This window comes from Amblyomma maculatum, chromosome 11 (assembly GCF_055883805.1).
Source record: "Amblyomma maculatum isolate TAMU_Amacu chromosome 11, ASM5588380v1, whole genome shotgun sequence".
Lineage (NCBI taxonomy): Eukaryota > Metazoa > Arthropoda > Arachnida > Ixodida > Ixodidae > Amblyomma > Amblyomma maculatum.
The window spans coordinates 2,847,156-2,863,208 of NC_139354.1; the positions used below are offsets into that span (position 1 = coordinate 2,847,156).

At 43.8% G+C, this 16,053-nt stretch overlaps 1 protein-coding gene across 1 annotated transcript; it reads right to left on the reverse strand.

Moving 5' to 3' along the window:
* Positions 1-12,957: 12,957 nt before the first annotated feature.
* LOC146172662 (speckle-type POZ protein homolog) lies at positions 12,958-13,281 on the reverse strand. The gene has a single exon (XM_084584334.1). The coding sequence runs from the start codon at positions 13,279-13,281 to the stop codon at positions 12,958-12,960; it is 324 nt and encodes a 107-aa protein (XP_084440460.1).
* Positions 13,282-16,053: the final 2,772 nt, after the last annotated feature.

Sequence of the window (16,053 nt, forward strand, 5' to 3'; positions counted from 1 at the left end):
GTGTACGTTGGTGCATTTTGCCACCATCGAGTGGGATTGCCAACGTGCCTGCAGCGCACGCAAGGTCGTCAGTCTGGAAGACGGACGTTTTGTGACATTCTCGACCAAAGGTCCTAAGTCCTCTCCTGCGAGCGTGGTCAGGCGCGTCCCCTTGTCATGTATCGTCGTTGTGTATGGGCAATTGCCCCTGAAAGCATAGCCTTCAAAAGATAAAGTCATCACCCCCCCCCACCCCCCCTCATCCCCTCCCCCTCTAAGCTAGTGCGAGGTCTCAGCGCCGTCATGTCTGGATCGGCATGCTTGCCTGGATATAAAGCTCGGGTCCATAGTTACGTTTTTGAACTCCTTCCCCTCTCTTTATGGACTTCCGAGTGTAGAAAAGCAGAGGTCGCTGCTGCCGAAGAGATGCACCGACTGTGGGAACGTCTCTAATTTCTTTATTTTCCCCGCTTCTGTGGCCGTTCTTGCGAGATGCAAGTTTAAAAACGTTGTTTTTGTTAGACGACGCCTTGTTTTTTGCCGAGACCTGTTGATGCTTTCCCCTAGATTCCGGGCCGCAAGGCCAAATCTACTCTTGGTGCTTGCGACCATCCTTTATCAACTGCTGGTAGAGGTGTGATATCTACAAACCCCTTCCACCAGCTTTCTCGCCTTTCTTTTAAATTCGAAACGCTTAGAAGATATTGTCCTATTCGCAGTTTTTGAAATCGGTAACTTGGCCATGCTCTGAAGCGGAGCGGTTCTCAGCTGAAAAGGGGTCGAATCGCGCTTCTTTCTGCATCGAAGTGCGTCCTGCAATTTTGCTGGTTGGTTTTAACTTTGAAGAACCGCTGTTGAGTATTATTCCTTGTCGAGTAGCTGTTCTTCCCCTCATCTTATTGATACCGACTAATTTCTTGTCTCCCTATTTCACTGCCCTCTAATTTCCCGCCCTTTCCGACATCCGAAGTTACATCTCTTCCATTCTTGACTGCCCTTTACTTCATCTCAATCCTGCAAAGCTGTGCCTAGCCAGGTCACAGCTATCACGCGACCTTCTATTTCTTTTTTCTTTTTTTGCGTGTGAGCTTCGCGGACCCTCATTTGAGAAACTCTGGCCTAAGGTAACGGTATACTAAGGTACTGATCCTTGACCCACTAATTAAGCTACTCACTTTTTTGCCTAAAATAAAATGATACCTCGCTGTCAGAGCGCATATATGAGCAGACGCCTTTATAACTGCGAAGAGTTATTTCGAGTCGGCGACTCAGTTTCGCGTTTGTTTCAGGCACACACATAAATGACTCCGTAAATGGAGCGTACCGACAAGCCCCCTGTACCGGTGCTGCTTCTTATGGCTGCGTGGGGAATTAAGATGCACACTCTGGTCGCACCGCGCCAATGGCTAATCATTTCTTGTACTGTAAACAACATTTGAAAACGTCGAGCCACATTTCCGGTGCTCAACTGCAATAACAGATCTAATTCATGGCTAGAGGACAGATTTGTAGGTACTAAAACGCATTTTTAAGCCCAAAATAAGCGGTGAAATTACATTTTAGGCTCTTGAAAGGATAAGAATGGGCCCTAAAACTTTATCAAAACTTTATCAAAAGATCCAAGTTAATCAAAACAACTTTCGTGAAAACATCAAATGATGCTTAAAAGATTTATGAGAGGAGCTGAACAATAGCTGCCACGTACAATGAAAAAAAAAAAACAAAAAAAACAACTAAAACAAAATTGAATAATTTGGAAACTTGCGAACCTTAGAAGCTGAAGTTTCTTAAAAGATAGTTGAAACGATTTCAAATTCCATAAAATTCACTGGTTGAAAAGAAGGGGATTTATTATTCATGTATGTCAATTTTTTCTGCATTCTGCCGATAAGAAAATACGAAATCGCTTGTTAAAAATGCGCGAAGGGCATGCATTCTTCGCTGCCGTGATCTGCGGGGGCGGGGCGCCGAAACTGGGGAACAGGTGGATGTGACGTCAATTGCGGAACGTAGACCGGTCGGCTAGACTGTCCGCGCGTTTTGTACGCTTGCTTCGCTCCATGCCGCGCTTTATAATGATCGACGGATCAGCGCAATGTAATGCTGTTAGTTTTCTTCAGTTCGGTCTTTCTGTACTGAAGGTTCCGCGTGTAAGAAGATTACACGAGGTCAACCAGCAGATACGCAGCTGCTGCGCCCTTCGACGCCCTCCGACTGTGAGCATTTTTTGCTCAGTTGCAAAATAAACGTCGTTCGACGTTCAAAAAATACTTTACTCGTGTCATTAAAAACAAACATTCTTGTGAGTGCATAAAGCGACCAGTGGCGATCAGTACGGATGTTATTTGTGCGAACATTAGTGGTCCAGGCGACATGTTGCGTTATATTTTCCCAAAGGATAAGAAACTTTCAGCGCATTGAGTCTCTGTCATGAAAAAAAAAATTGTTGCCTTTGGAATCAGCTGTGTTTTTCCGTGATGATTCTCGTGCCGATGACGATCATCAAATCTTGCAGTGATTGTGGCCGCTTTGGATCCCAATTAAATCAACATAACTGAAGCCCGGTGCCATTTTCTCATTGTTCCCGCACCTAATTAGGTTATTACCGTCGTTGCAAGCTGGCTTCCTCGTTGTTACGCTAAACCGAGGATGCCGAACTTAAAATGCGAATCGCGGCTCACTTGTCACACTGCTTACCACCATTCTCGACTACGTCAACAATTACCAATCAGGTACAGCAAGCGAAATGCATGATTGGTATAACAAAGCTGCATTTGCAATTTTGTTTTGAATGCAATGCTGTTTGCACAGCAACAGCGCGCTCAAGCATCGTCCGAAGGCAGCACTGTCTCCATATGCGGCGTCGGCCGCGCCTTCCGCAAGCTGTTCGTGGATCCCTTGTGTATAGCGTCAAGAAAGCGTGCTCAAATTTATTGTTATCCTAAATAATGAGCCCCCGAATAACGCAAAAAATTAAACACTATTGAGGACCGCCGACCCGTACCGAGATGCTGGTAATAGTGGTAACTGTGATTCAAGCAAGTTTCTCTTCACAGCTGTGTAGCGACAGTCGCCACGGTGCGCCGCGGCTCATCCGATATTCTGGTATACATTAGCTCCTCTGCTAAGGCGGGGCAGTAATTAATGCTACCTTCATTTTACAGTGAGACAAAGTGATATACAGTAGGAATTTTTATGAGTAACCCGTTTACTACAGCGCTGCTCAACCCCTTAGCGTCCTTTGTTGTTGCGCCGATGCGAAATAATATAGGCCTATAGCGATGACCAGGGAGAGCGCTCGGTCATAGCGCCCGTCCGTCCCGCTCGCTGCTGGCAACGTTCCGGTAAGCTCGCTTTATTTGGCGCTGCAGATGCTGCGAACCTGTAGGATTTCATATTGCAGCTGAAGTCGGGCATTTTCGGCATTGCGTTGAACAGCGCCAACTAAGCTCCAAAGACAGGACCGGCTGCAGCTCCATTGCGCGTGCGTATTGCGCGCGTTTCGCCGTTAGGCGATACTCGAAAGTTGTATAAACGCGCTGTGGACCAGAATGGTGTCATATACAATGCTTATTTATTTTGTTGCTACTGAACTGAGCTTTAGTGTGTAAAGGGCACTTGCCAATGATCGACAACAGCGGCGTTAGGAGGGCTGACCAACTGGTGCTCGTTTTCTTGTAAAAACTGCCATTTGCGTTTATATCTGCATGTTTTAAGCATGCTAGCCTTGTTCAGCAGAAAGGAAGCTATAAAATGCCACACAGAACTCATTTTCTTGCGAAAAACATTTCAGCTTTGTTTTAAATGCTGTTCCCCAATAAGCCACGCAATGCACTTGCGTCAGCAATGTAAAGAGAGCGGTCGCTAAATGTCGCGAGAAATCTTTGGAAACAGTGTTAAAAATCCTTTTAAAACGCATCTGACGCGCCTGGAAGCAAACAATGAATTGCAAATACCACTGATGAAAAAAAAAAAACACTTTATCTATACTTACTAAAAGACAAGGTGTGCTCTATTTTTAGCGCAATAATTGGCCTCTCGTTTTATAAATGTAAGAACAAGCAATGAATGCCTCAATATGAAGGCCTTAGTAAATGCCGCATACATTTATAAGAGCGAAAATATAGCTTGTTTAAATTGCATGATATATGAGCTCAGAATACTCACTCGCACACGGCTTAATGTTATTGAGTTTGGGCACATACGATGATTCAAGAATATAAATATGTCACTGTTTATGAAGATAGCTTTTTTTTAGTTAGTGGCTTCAAGCATCTAAATCCTTGCCATCTTGTAATTGTACTTGCCGCTAGAAGGGCAGGTTCACCTGCAATACCTTACGCAAGAAAGTGTTGCCGCCCATTGTTGCTTGGCATTGAATATGCGAGTCACAATAAATTGTTCTGTATGGGCCTGAGTACATACGCTCAAAGCCCATAAAAGAGTTTTACGTTGAAAAATAAACGCCGATTTCAAGAAATGTTCAATTTGCTTGTTTTCAATTCGAAAATTCCGATGCCTTTACTCTTCAGTATTTTAAAATGTTAGTGAACAATTCCTGAGCACTAAAAAACCCCTCATTTTTGTCTATAGGCAAAGCGCAATCTCGCGCGAACCCTGTCTACTTGTCTGCAAGAAAGAGCAGCGAATATTGGCTGCGCATTCCCAATTAGTCCAATGTCTTTATTGTGAATTACACCCTCCACATTCCGGTTTTTAAAGGGTCGAGAGAAAAGTGAAGTTCTTGCACAAGTACACCAGGTCTCCTGCGAGGTTGTGGTGAGAGAAGGCAGCTTGAGTCGTCCTGATTGAAGCACTCATCAGAGAAACTGTCTGTGACGGTTTTTAGGTCAGAAAGGTGCCAGCTGTAGCTTTCACCGGCTTCCAGCTGCGATCATTGACGTGTGATGAAATCATATAGTCACGAAGAGGCAGTTCCAGGCACTGCTCTTTAAACGAGCACACGTGAGAATGGGCTTTCAGAACACACCCTTGACAGAAGTAATAAAATTGTTCACTCCATTGGTATGCTTTATGTGTTCTTCCTAAATACAATCAGTTAGCTGGACAGGTGACATGAAGCATCTCGCAGTATTGCGCCTTTAGCAGAGCTCACTGTTGGATATTGTCTGGTGCATTCATGTAGAGAATGCGAAAGTTTGCTTTCTTGCGCGCCACTTGGAATGATACTTTTCAAGAATTCGTTAAAAATATTAACTAAACTTTCGCCCTTTGTCCTCTTTCAAGTTATTGAGCCTACCTGGACAGGCCTTGTATTCTCATCGGCTTCTATCGGTCCTGTTAGGGATTGTGCCAAACAAACCGTCCCTCCTCATCGGTTGTTTCCTCTAAGGAGACCGAAGAGCAAGTCTCCGAGCACATCTTGTTTTCTTAGCATTTCCTCACACATAGGCAACAGGAAGTGTTTTTTTTTATTTTTTTTTTTACAGCAGGCTTGGATGGCACGGTCTATCGGTACATTTCTGCAGGAAGTGTTACGTGTCAAATTTTTAATCCTTGAGTGTGAAGAACAATTTCTCCTGACATTACACGTCTGCCTGGCGCCCTGCAGCTTCTTTATGTGCTTATCGAGATAATACTTGTCTCTGCGAAAAATATGCGATAATGACACTGATATCTGTTCATGTGATACAAAATTTAATACAATAACATCCTACGATAGTCCATAGTGTGAAATGTGAGCATTTGGGGTATTTTGGGGCACTATTTAAGTGCTCGATCAAGCTTCGCCTTCAGAATAGCCGCGATGGAGTCTTTAGCACCGCGGTTTTATTCCGCGATGTTACTTTTGTGTTTCCTTTGGTTTCAGGGGGCAAAGCAGGCCTAGCATCTGTTTGACTTCTCTGCGGACACCTATACTTACAATTAATGGCATACAATTGTAGGTGCATACAATGTCATCGGTTCTAATTCCTATTTGTAAACTAGCCGTTAGCTTTACTAGCAGCTGAAGGCTAAATCGCAATCGAAATGTGACATCGCACTGAACATAGCTCAAAGCCGGTTTCAAAACAATTTATGATAAGAAATAAAGTGCCTATTTTCTCCGACACGTTTTCGAGTAGTTCTTCAAGAAACCTTCCTCTTAAAATAGAGTAGGGGGATGGCTTTTGAATCGAACGAGTCCTTAGGCTATCGTGCAATATGCACATTTTAACAAACGTTGGCAGCTTATTTGAATTAGCGGATGTTATGAAATAAATGATGCCACAGGGCTGTAATGAAGAGCTTGACAATTTTTTGATAACAGTAATTCTTAAAAAAACAAAACAGGTTTATTGCGGGCTTATATTTTTTCCGCATGGTGGGTAGCAGGCAGTATCGCCATCTGGAGTGTAGCATGATGCACCAGTAGTTCACTGCAGAATCAATACGCACTTGGGGGTCTTTCGCTTTGGCTTGGCTTGTAAGGCCGGTGAAGATCCCGTGGTGAAATATGAAATAACAAGCTATGATGCGTCAATAGAGGTTTTTCTACTTTTGTTCGTAGTGATTTCATTGTGGCGTTACAAAGCCTGGCGAAAAGTGACGGAACAGTTAGTTCGAGGTATCGAGGAAATATAGCACATAAATAGCGACGGAAGAGTGGGCTTCATACGTGCATTACAGGAGAGTCTTATAAAACGTTGTGTGGGGGTACGAATTTGCATTTATTTGCATGCATATGCACGACTGGCAGCTTTACAGCCTGGCGTGCTTCTACGAGGTTGACGCCAAATATCCTTTGATAAGGACAACGTGCAAGCGAAGAGCACAAGAAATGTTATGACGGACCGACAGGTGGAAATCTTAACCAGCTCAGCTGGCTCTAAGTGGTTTATGTAACCATTCCTAGTTGGCTACAGGTGAAAATAAATGAAAGAGAGAGAGAAAGAGACCCTTTATTGAAAAACAGAGAATTTTGCTGGCGTTTAGATTTCACTGGCATGCTACTCTGCGTAGGAAGGGGAATTAGGGAGGGAAAGATTGAAAAAGAATGGTGAGGAAAATAAAAGATGAAAATCTCTCTTATCTACATATAACTCACTTTAAATACTTTCGGAAATTCGGGATCTCACGTCATTTACGTGTTACCAGCCGAATTCTAAAGCAGCAACTATGAAATATCAGAAATAAGAAAATATAAGTAGAAAGTATTAAGAAAATGTTTTGCTGATGTAGTTGGCATGATATTTCGGTGCTAGTTTAGACAACCTAGTGCATTTTTGGCGCTCCTCGGAGATAGGTATTTATACGCACTAACGTCCGAAATAGACATATACAGGAATTAAAAACAAGTATTTATCGTATTAACGACACCTAACTCGTGAGCAAATGTAAAATTGGTTTGCCTACGATATGCTGAGAAAAACAAAACGGGGTTTGCTTAAAACCAGGTCGCTACACATGTCTGACCTTTATTTGAGGATCGCGAGTGGGGGAAACACCCGCAGCGACTGTACATGTCAAATCATGTGGTGGCTAAAAGCAATGGGCTAATTTAGTGCACTGTTTAGCGTTAATTACTTGTCTATCTTTGGACAAATGTTTATTTTTGCCCTCCTTCTATAAATGTCGCTCGTGAGTAAGCCCTATCTATCACCCTTTTTCTCTAAAGCGACTTTGTGGGATGCTTTTTTCACAAAAATTGATTTATACCGCCCAACTAACCATTCTTTGAGTCAGTTACGATTTGCTTAGTGCTTATCTTTAAAAGGTCTGCGAGTTCTGCTCCGCACATTAGGTTAAACTCACGTTTGTCTTGGTGTCCCTTAATGAGGATTGGTAGGTAAAATCGGCTAAAAAAAGATTTCTCTAATTTTGCTGCTAATGTCCTGAAATCGTGTCCAATCTGAATTTCCCCGCAAATTTTTATTCTTTTCTTTAATATTTCTATTCTAATTCTTGTTTTACCATAAGGCCCTTTTTTTCGAAGAAGTGGTTCGTAATATAATCAGAAAAATATTGAAGCCCTATTGATGACTTCACAATCATGCAGAAGCCTGCGATATCACCTACCAACTGCTTTATTGTCTAGAACCCTACCAACCGCTAGAAATGTGACTGCTAGTATGAAGGCTTGCGGACGTCTTATCGTGTCCTTTGTGTTTAACGTCAAGACAACAGGTGGCCACTCTAAAACAACTCTTAAATTCCTGGCACGTGATGACGGCGTTCTTTCGGAATACGGATACTAATGCAATGCCATTAAATGTCGGCATTTATGGTGCACTTCTTTAGACTAGGATTTCTAGGGTGATCCGTATGAAAAGGAACTAACTCAAAGGTTCTTGGCGCACAAATTTATTTCGTGCAAAACTTGTTGCGGAAAGATGTAACAAAGTTCTTAAGCTGAAGCTAACATTTCAGCGTACGACCTGTGATAACTATGTACCAGGTCGATGTTTGCTAAAGCTTCATCGTATCACTGCTGTAAAAAAGTGTTATAAATTACCTCGATAAAGTTAAGTTTGACAATCGGCATCGCCTCTGCACTATTTTATACATCGCACGATGACGCTTCCCTGAGAAAGAAAGCAGCAATACTATATAAGAAGCTATTGAGTGACCGGCTTAAGAAAAAGCTCGAGTATACATTGTTACGTACTGAATACCTAACGGGGCTGTTAGTTTAGTCTAGGCCTTGAAGATCCCCAAAGCAAGCCATCTTCTGCTTCCTCTCTTCACACTCTTCTTAATGCCCCAAAACGCGTGACACTTGCTCCTTCGCAGACGAAGCCCCAGGGTCAAGCAGTTAAAGTAACGCGCCGAGGATGGAACCTTTTTAGCCGAGCGATATGCACCTCCTGGGGTTCTGCGTGAGCGTCGGTCACTTTCAGCGCGGCGTGATATGAGAAAATTCACGTCGCTCAGGCCCTCCAGAACGACAAAAGGGCCGCTATAGTTAAACAGCAGCTTCTGCGATAAACCCTGCTTGCGCAGAGGCGCCCACAGCAACACTAAATTGTTACGTGGTGGCATTACAAGCGATGGAACACGGCGACACAACTGAAACAGAACGACGTGATGACATGATGAAAAATGCTTTAATGGCCAGCCGGCCTGGCGCGAGCGCTCCGCCCCCAGCCACTGCCCGCTTCGTCATCTTAATAATAACTTTATTTCACCGCCACAAAATACTATCGGCGTCAATTGAAACGCGAACCAGCGGAACGCGTGGCAATAGGCCCAACTGAGGCCGCTTGCCTGTCGTTATCAGAGAGAGGCGCGAATTTCCGGTTCGCGATAGTTTACTTCTATTTTCTTTGGCGTTCTGCTTTGCCACTGGAGCGCCACATTCATACTTAGCACTGATTACACCTTGCACGGCGCTTTGATTATGCTTCCACCGATGCCACGTTATCAGCATCTGGTTGCGATGCGAACAGCGCAGGCGGCCTATCGGGAACGATCGGTGCGCTACGTGACGTTCTTAATCGCACTTTTTTTCCGATAAGCCTCTTTAGTCAGAGAAACCGCGCTGCGGCAGTTGCGATCGGTGGTAGGTATGAATGTGGCTGTCCAGTGGCAAAACAACGAACGCCAAAGAAATTAGAAGCAAACTATCGCGATACGGAAATTCGCGCCTCTCTTTGATAACGACAGGCAGCCGGCCTCAGTTGGGCCTATCGCCACGCGTTCTGCTGTTCGCGTTTCATTTGACGCCGATAGTACATGGTGACAGGATTCCTACAGTAAAAGCTGCCTCTTGGGGAGCTTGACAAGGCCACAGGCACCCAGCCGTTTACTTTGGCAGCAAAAGTAGTACATCATATTTAGAAAAACCACAATCACAGAAAACTACATAAGCACATGACAAGTATTCGTCACAAAAACAAAAATAAAACCACATACATAATTATTCGCATGCAAAATAAAATCACCATGTAGAATTTTTACTTTCATAATGGAGTGTCGTTCAGTAGGAAATACTCAATCAGTTTTTTGTATGAGGTATATTCTAGAGGGATATTATTGAAATGAAGGGAATTCAGGAGACGTGGCAGCGTATTTTCCAGTGTTTGACAACCGTATGTTGTTCTGTATGTTTTAATATGCCGTTTATCGATGTTTCTCGCTTCTTAGACTTTATAGCTGAGTTCAGTGTTAGCCATTTTATGAAAAAAAAAAGACGTGTTATTAGTAATCTCGCATTTTAAAGCGCGGCATAAATGAAAGTTATACTGTTTAGTAATCGGAAGTATTTTATGCTTATAAAAAAGTTCTAGTGTGTGGTATGTTCTAGAGACATTTTAAAGCATTCTTAAAAAGCTTTTTTGTAAGATATGTAACTTTCTTAAGTTTTCTTCTGATGTTTTACCCCAAACTAAATTGCAGTAGCTGAGGCGAGAATTAAATAATGAATGATAAACTGCGAGCATTGCTTTTGAAGGCAAGATGGGACGATGGCGATATAGCAATCCAATTATCTGCAAGAGTTTGTTTACAATAAATAGATTCGGTGATATTGGTTCGTAGCAATACCACCGGGGACGTAATAAACATGTTGGCGTCGGTTGTCATAACGCTCCTTCGAACGCTCCTGTGAGTCCAGTATGCGTAGGCGGGCAATGCGGCGAGCTTCTTTGGCTCTACATAGCATGGCAGCGACAGAAGGCTCGTTGTGGAGGGAGAAAGGAAGGATGGTATCGAGACAGGTGCGGAGAACCCAGCATAAAGAAGTTAAAACGTACTGTAGCAGTCGTCTCATGCTGGCAGTGTTATATGCTTATGTAATGAAAGGGAGGATGTCATCCGAATTCTTGAGATCAAAATCGACATGCATCACAAACACAATGGTCAGAGAGCGGTTGGTGCGTTCAACAAGCCCTGGAGGCGTTTGGGGGTGTTAGTTTAGTCTAGGCCCTGAGAGTCTCCAAGGCAAGCCAGCTTCTGCTTCCTTTCTTCACACTCCACCTTCCTCCTTATCTTAACGTCCCAAAGCGCGTGACAATATTTTATAATGGAACTGCGTTAATTTCAACGTGGCTTTTCTTATTGTAGTTCGGTAAACAAGCCGCTTCAATGCATGACAGTATATTAAATCCGACACAGTATGGAAGGAGCACTTTTGGTAAGCATTGTGTTCCTTTCTGCAGGCATAACGTATTGATATCATAAGTTTTGGCTATGTTAATACTTCACCAGAGTAAAATTTTTGGGTAAAAAAAGGGAATATCACTATACAATTTTTATATCAGCGACAGCCAAGATAACTGGCGAATGTTGGTCTGATTTGAAAGAATGCTCAAGATTCACGAGGGGTTACTACTACGGCGAGACAGGATATCAATGTATGTTTAGAAAAGATACGTGTAGCAAAAGTCACATTTTCTCGTCTCTAGAAATATGAACACGGGAGTGCCAAGCAGGCTGGGGGAAATAGAGGAAAAACTTTTTTTTTTATAACGTCTGTGCGCTGCAGTGAAGATATATTCAGGCTGCGAGGCCATTTCTGAAGTGAGTATTTAATCCCTCTCTATGTGCGGTGTTCAGTGTGTGGTGTTCAATGTGCGTTGTCTGCGAACGCACTTAGCTTTGATTTATGGGGTTTAACGTCCCAAAGCGACTCTCGCTATAAGAGACTCCGTAGTGGAGGACTCCAGAAATTTCGACCACCTCGGGTTCTTTACGTGCACTGACATCTCACATCACACGGGCGCCTGGCTTGTCGCCTTCGTCGAAAAACGGCCGCCGAGGCTGTGTTTATCCAGCATCCGGGCACAAAAGTCCCGTGCTATAACCACTACAAAACTGCGGCGTGGTGCGAGTGGGTTTACAAATGCGTTCTCAGGCAGTCAGTGCGACGTATTCCCCTGGCACTAGAAGGAAAGAGTTGTGTACTAGGATGCGTGCTCTGCTGTAGAAGGGAAGGATGGTTGTTCAATTCGTGGCGGTGAAACGATTTTTGTCTCCTGCTCACTTTTTTGACAACAGGCTTTGTTCACATGCTCTGTCTGCGCCGCTCAAAAGCTTTCGAATTAATATTTCAATTAGTTGAGCAGACCTGGGCACAGACCTCAGTTATTACTGTTTAGTTTGATTCACCTGCACAACGGTTTACGTAGTTGACGTGCTGTTCATATATGTACTCGCCAAGACACGCTATGTTGCTGCTTTCACAAGGAATCGTGAAAAAAATGATTCTAGATCTTCAGTGCATTCCTAAACCTTACAAACGTTTTTCAAGAAGAATAAGAGCAGAACGCAGACAATATTAGCGACTATCACGTTTTGATTTGAGACATGGCACCGGCCATAATGAGACAGACTAAATTTCTATAACTAGTTCCATTTAGGGCTGTGACCATTTAGATGCCCGAAATATCAACAGTAATTGATGCGTACAGCTTTAGAACGTTAGCTCTCTGTGCACATTCAGCGAGTTTGAAGCAATGTCGTAATTGACCCTTGGTATCCTTACTATAGGTGTTTGCCTCAACGTTGAGACAGTGTGCCTACCACGCCAGGTATACCACGTGACCTGAAAATAATAAAAACAGGAAAAAAATAAAATGAAATAAACAAAAAATAAATAAATATTACAAGAAACAAAAATAAACATTCACAGCAATTTTACCGTCGAGGTGTTCCACCAATTGTTTTAGGAGCTCACGCTCATGGTTCGTGTTCAGCAACGTCGAACGGCTTAAACTTCTTTTGTTAATGTTCATTCATGTCATGTGTACATATTTCCTGCGGTTCGATCTGAACATTGTTCATCATAAAACAAGCTTCTTAGATTGGCATTGTTGAGAAAGGTATGTAGCACCTCATGTATGCATCTTACAGCTTTGGATCGGTGCTAAGAGAAAAAGCCGCATCATATTTAGTTAATTGTGTTTGTCCTGAGACCGGTCCAATTGCAATTACCACAAAACCAAAAGTCCAGAAAGTCCAGTTCACATCTCTGTGGCAGTTCCACTTCTGAGCCTATTTGGAGTGGTATGAACCAGAAGGAGTTTCAACTCCGCCCACTTACCAGACACAGATTCTCTTAGCGGGTGGCTCGACGGTGTCGGTACAAGATTCGTGAACCATAGCGATGAAGACGTCCAAAGCCAGGTCTAGATGTTCCGTTAGAAGTTCTGACCATCCAGTTGTCTTCTTGACTTCATGCAGGTTGGCAAAAGTGAAATACAGGGCAGTCTGGCGCAGAATAGAGGCATTGATCTGGTCGGCAATGATTGGAGTTGGCGCCGCACTATCGTAGTTGAGGCCTCTAATTAGGACGTCTTCGCACTTCTCTCGTAACTGCTGCAAGTAGTACTTGCCTGCTACTACCAAGAGGGCGGCTGCCATATTGTCAAGTTGTGATGAACGCCCAGTGTACATGAAGCGGAGCATTTCCCTAAACACGCCCGGCTCAACGTCTGGCACAAATACTTCGCTCTGCTCTTTTTATAGCATGTTCTTAAGCATTGCTAGAAATACTGCAGAATGCCAATATTAACTTGTGCGCACGATATTCCCCTTGGCGTAACTTCACGGTGACGTCGGTATAGCTGCCGCTGTCCAGTAGCCGACCCAAATCTTTCGAAAGGCAGGAGTCATCGAGGCTGACACTTGTTTTGGGTCGTGCTGTGCCTGAGCTGGCGTAATCAATGTACGTTAGGCCACAGCCTATTGTGAGCGTATCTTCAGGCAACAGCTTCGCGGATTCACTAAGTTTAGCGCTTGTATTCAAGCTGCCTAAAAATGTCTCGCTTCCTGGTACCATGGAAAATTTTAAAACTGCTGTGCTCAACTTGAATGCATCACTGTTTGTCACATCAACAACGCAGAAAGTTGCCTTCACAATAACTCTTAGTGTCCTCATAACGCAGGTAAAAAGAGAACAACTGAGATTCACCTTTCGTCCGAAGGATGAGGTGCCACTGTCCGTACGAGTATAATTCAGAGCTCACAATGTCCCCACCGGGCCGTTGGCAGCAGTGTGAAAAAGTTTCAATCATCCACATGAAGGAAGCTTTCGCGATTTTCTTCTTGGTCTGAACACCGTTCTTCGAGGCTTCCATGATGAATTCTTTGAAAGCAGTGCTGAGCAGACATCGTGGTTCACTCGAGCTGCATGAGAATAAACTGTTAAACCTGGGCAGGTTTCTCAACCGAGCGGTGAAGACCTCCGCTTCGTCGCTGAAACGTCTTGCAAACAAGTGAGACACGTCCCCGAGTGTTTTCGCTTGACGTCTACCGTTCCATTGCGTATTGCACGTTGGGTTGCACGTTTTCTTTTTCTCATTAGATTTTTCACCTCAAGTTACACTCAAAATCATACCGCTTTGTAGCTGAATAGGATAATAAAATCTCAGGAACCAGGGCGTAAAAGGTAAAAAAATACAGCATTTTTATCGCTGTTGGCTCCCTTGAAATGTTGCAGCTCAAAAATGATCGCCTCATAGTCGTGGCTCAGCACTTAGGGCACTCAACTGCTGATATGTATAACAGAGGTGCGATACCGGTCTCGGCGGTAGTGCTTCAATGGAGGCTAGCACAAGCGCCGTGTTCTGTGCAGTGCCAGTGCACTTTAAAAGAACATGAAATGGTTGCAACTCTCCAGAGCTCTCCATTTCGACCTTATTCACAGCCTGAACAACGTTCAAAATTAAAGCTTATAAAAATAAAGCCCTGAAAATACCTAAGTAGACAAAGCCAAAGCCCTGCCTTCTGGTGTTTTGTGCAGTTATGTACACAAAACCTAAAAAAAAAGGGTATGTGCAGTTATACTTGACTAAGAGACTTTCCAGTTCTTGTGGATGGGTCTGTGGAATTGTGTTAGGTAGAGCTGTGCACTTGGAAAGGTATATACCAGCACGAATACAGTTTGTCAAGTGTATCAAGGAGAACAAGGAGCAGGTATGCGAAGCAGACGAAGAAACGAGGAAGCAGGTAGCGCCGCCACCGTCGCGCTCACCTTGTGCGAAGAAGGTGCGCGTCGCGTGCTTGTGAAACACACGCCGAGTAAGCTACGAAAGAATGTAGTAAATCTTTCGCTTTAAAAACAAGTAGGCCGACAACAAAACTCACACTCTCCACTCACATTCCGTCTAGCAGTGAACCCATAATGCACCTTCCCCTTCCCACGCTGGCCACGAATTCGGACCGATGCCAACATCCTCATCTGCTGTTAGCAGTCTCCATAAAGCCTGTGCCCTTTTTTAACTTTGTAACGCACCTCTACGCGTTGTGGTAGCCGCTCTTGAGACGACCACACGCTCCAGCATGTCCTGGACGAGCGCGGGACAGAGGATGCTGCGGCTGCAGAACTGAACGCAGGCAGTGCGCTGCTGCGCTGTTACTTGGTAGATGTCAATATATTTTGTTTATACCGGACACAGTCTATAATGTTTAAGACCGCGTTCTAAAGACATTCCTGTTTTGTCGGTGTCGTCGGCGTTGTGCGAAAACCGCGAGCAATGACATTGGCAGGTTATCTTGGCAGGCACTGACTCTTCGGTGGCTTTTTCCATGGCACACGGTTAGGGTGATCGACTATGGTGCTGAAGGATGCAGGATCAAATCCCGGCCGCGGCGGCCACTCTCCGATGGAGGCGAAAAACACGGCGTCCGTGTGCTGTGCGATGTCAGTGCACCTTGTGGCCAAAATTTCCGGAGCCCTCCAGTACGGCATCTCTGATAGCCTGAGTCTCTGTTAGCTCAGAGAATATTTTGGATGTCAGATGTGAATTGAGGTCAATGTCCGCTGGTCATGATAAAAAGTTTATATTCTTTTTTGTTTCATTTTTCTGTGACTTGCCAAGGCGATCCCTTAAAAATTGCTCATTTTACTTAAACCAAACATTTGTAGTAAAGGAGCTGCAGGGTGACCTTTTTCAACATTAGCTATTACTCTTATCATTTTATTTTGGTGTCGCGCTAGCTTTTCAATATTTGTAGAAGTGGTGGTGTACCATATCAGAAAACCGTATGAAATATGCGATAAAAAGATTTAATGATAAATTAAAAGCATTGAACGGATAAGAAGAACATCCCTATGTCGGTACAGCATACCAATTTTTCGTGCTAATATAAATAGTACTAGATCTATGTGAGCATACCAGAGCATATGTTCAA

Bases quoted from the DNA above. Each gene is read 5' to 3' on its own strand.
- LOC146172662 (XM_084584334.1), bottom strand. From the start codon at position 13,281: ATGGCAGCCGCCCTCTTGGTAGTAGCAGGCAAGTACTACTTGCAGCAG.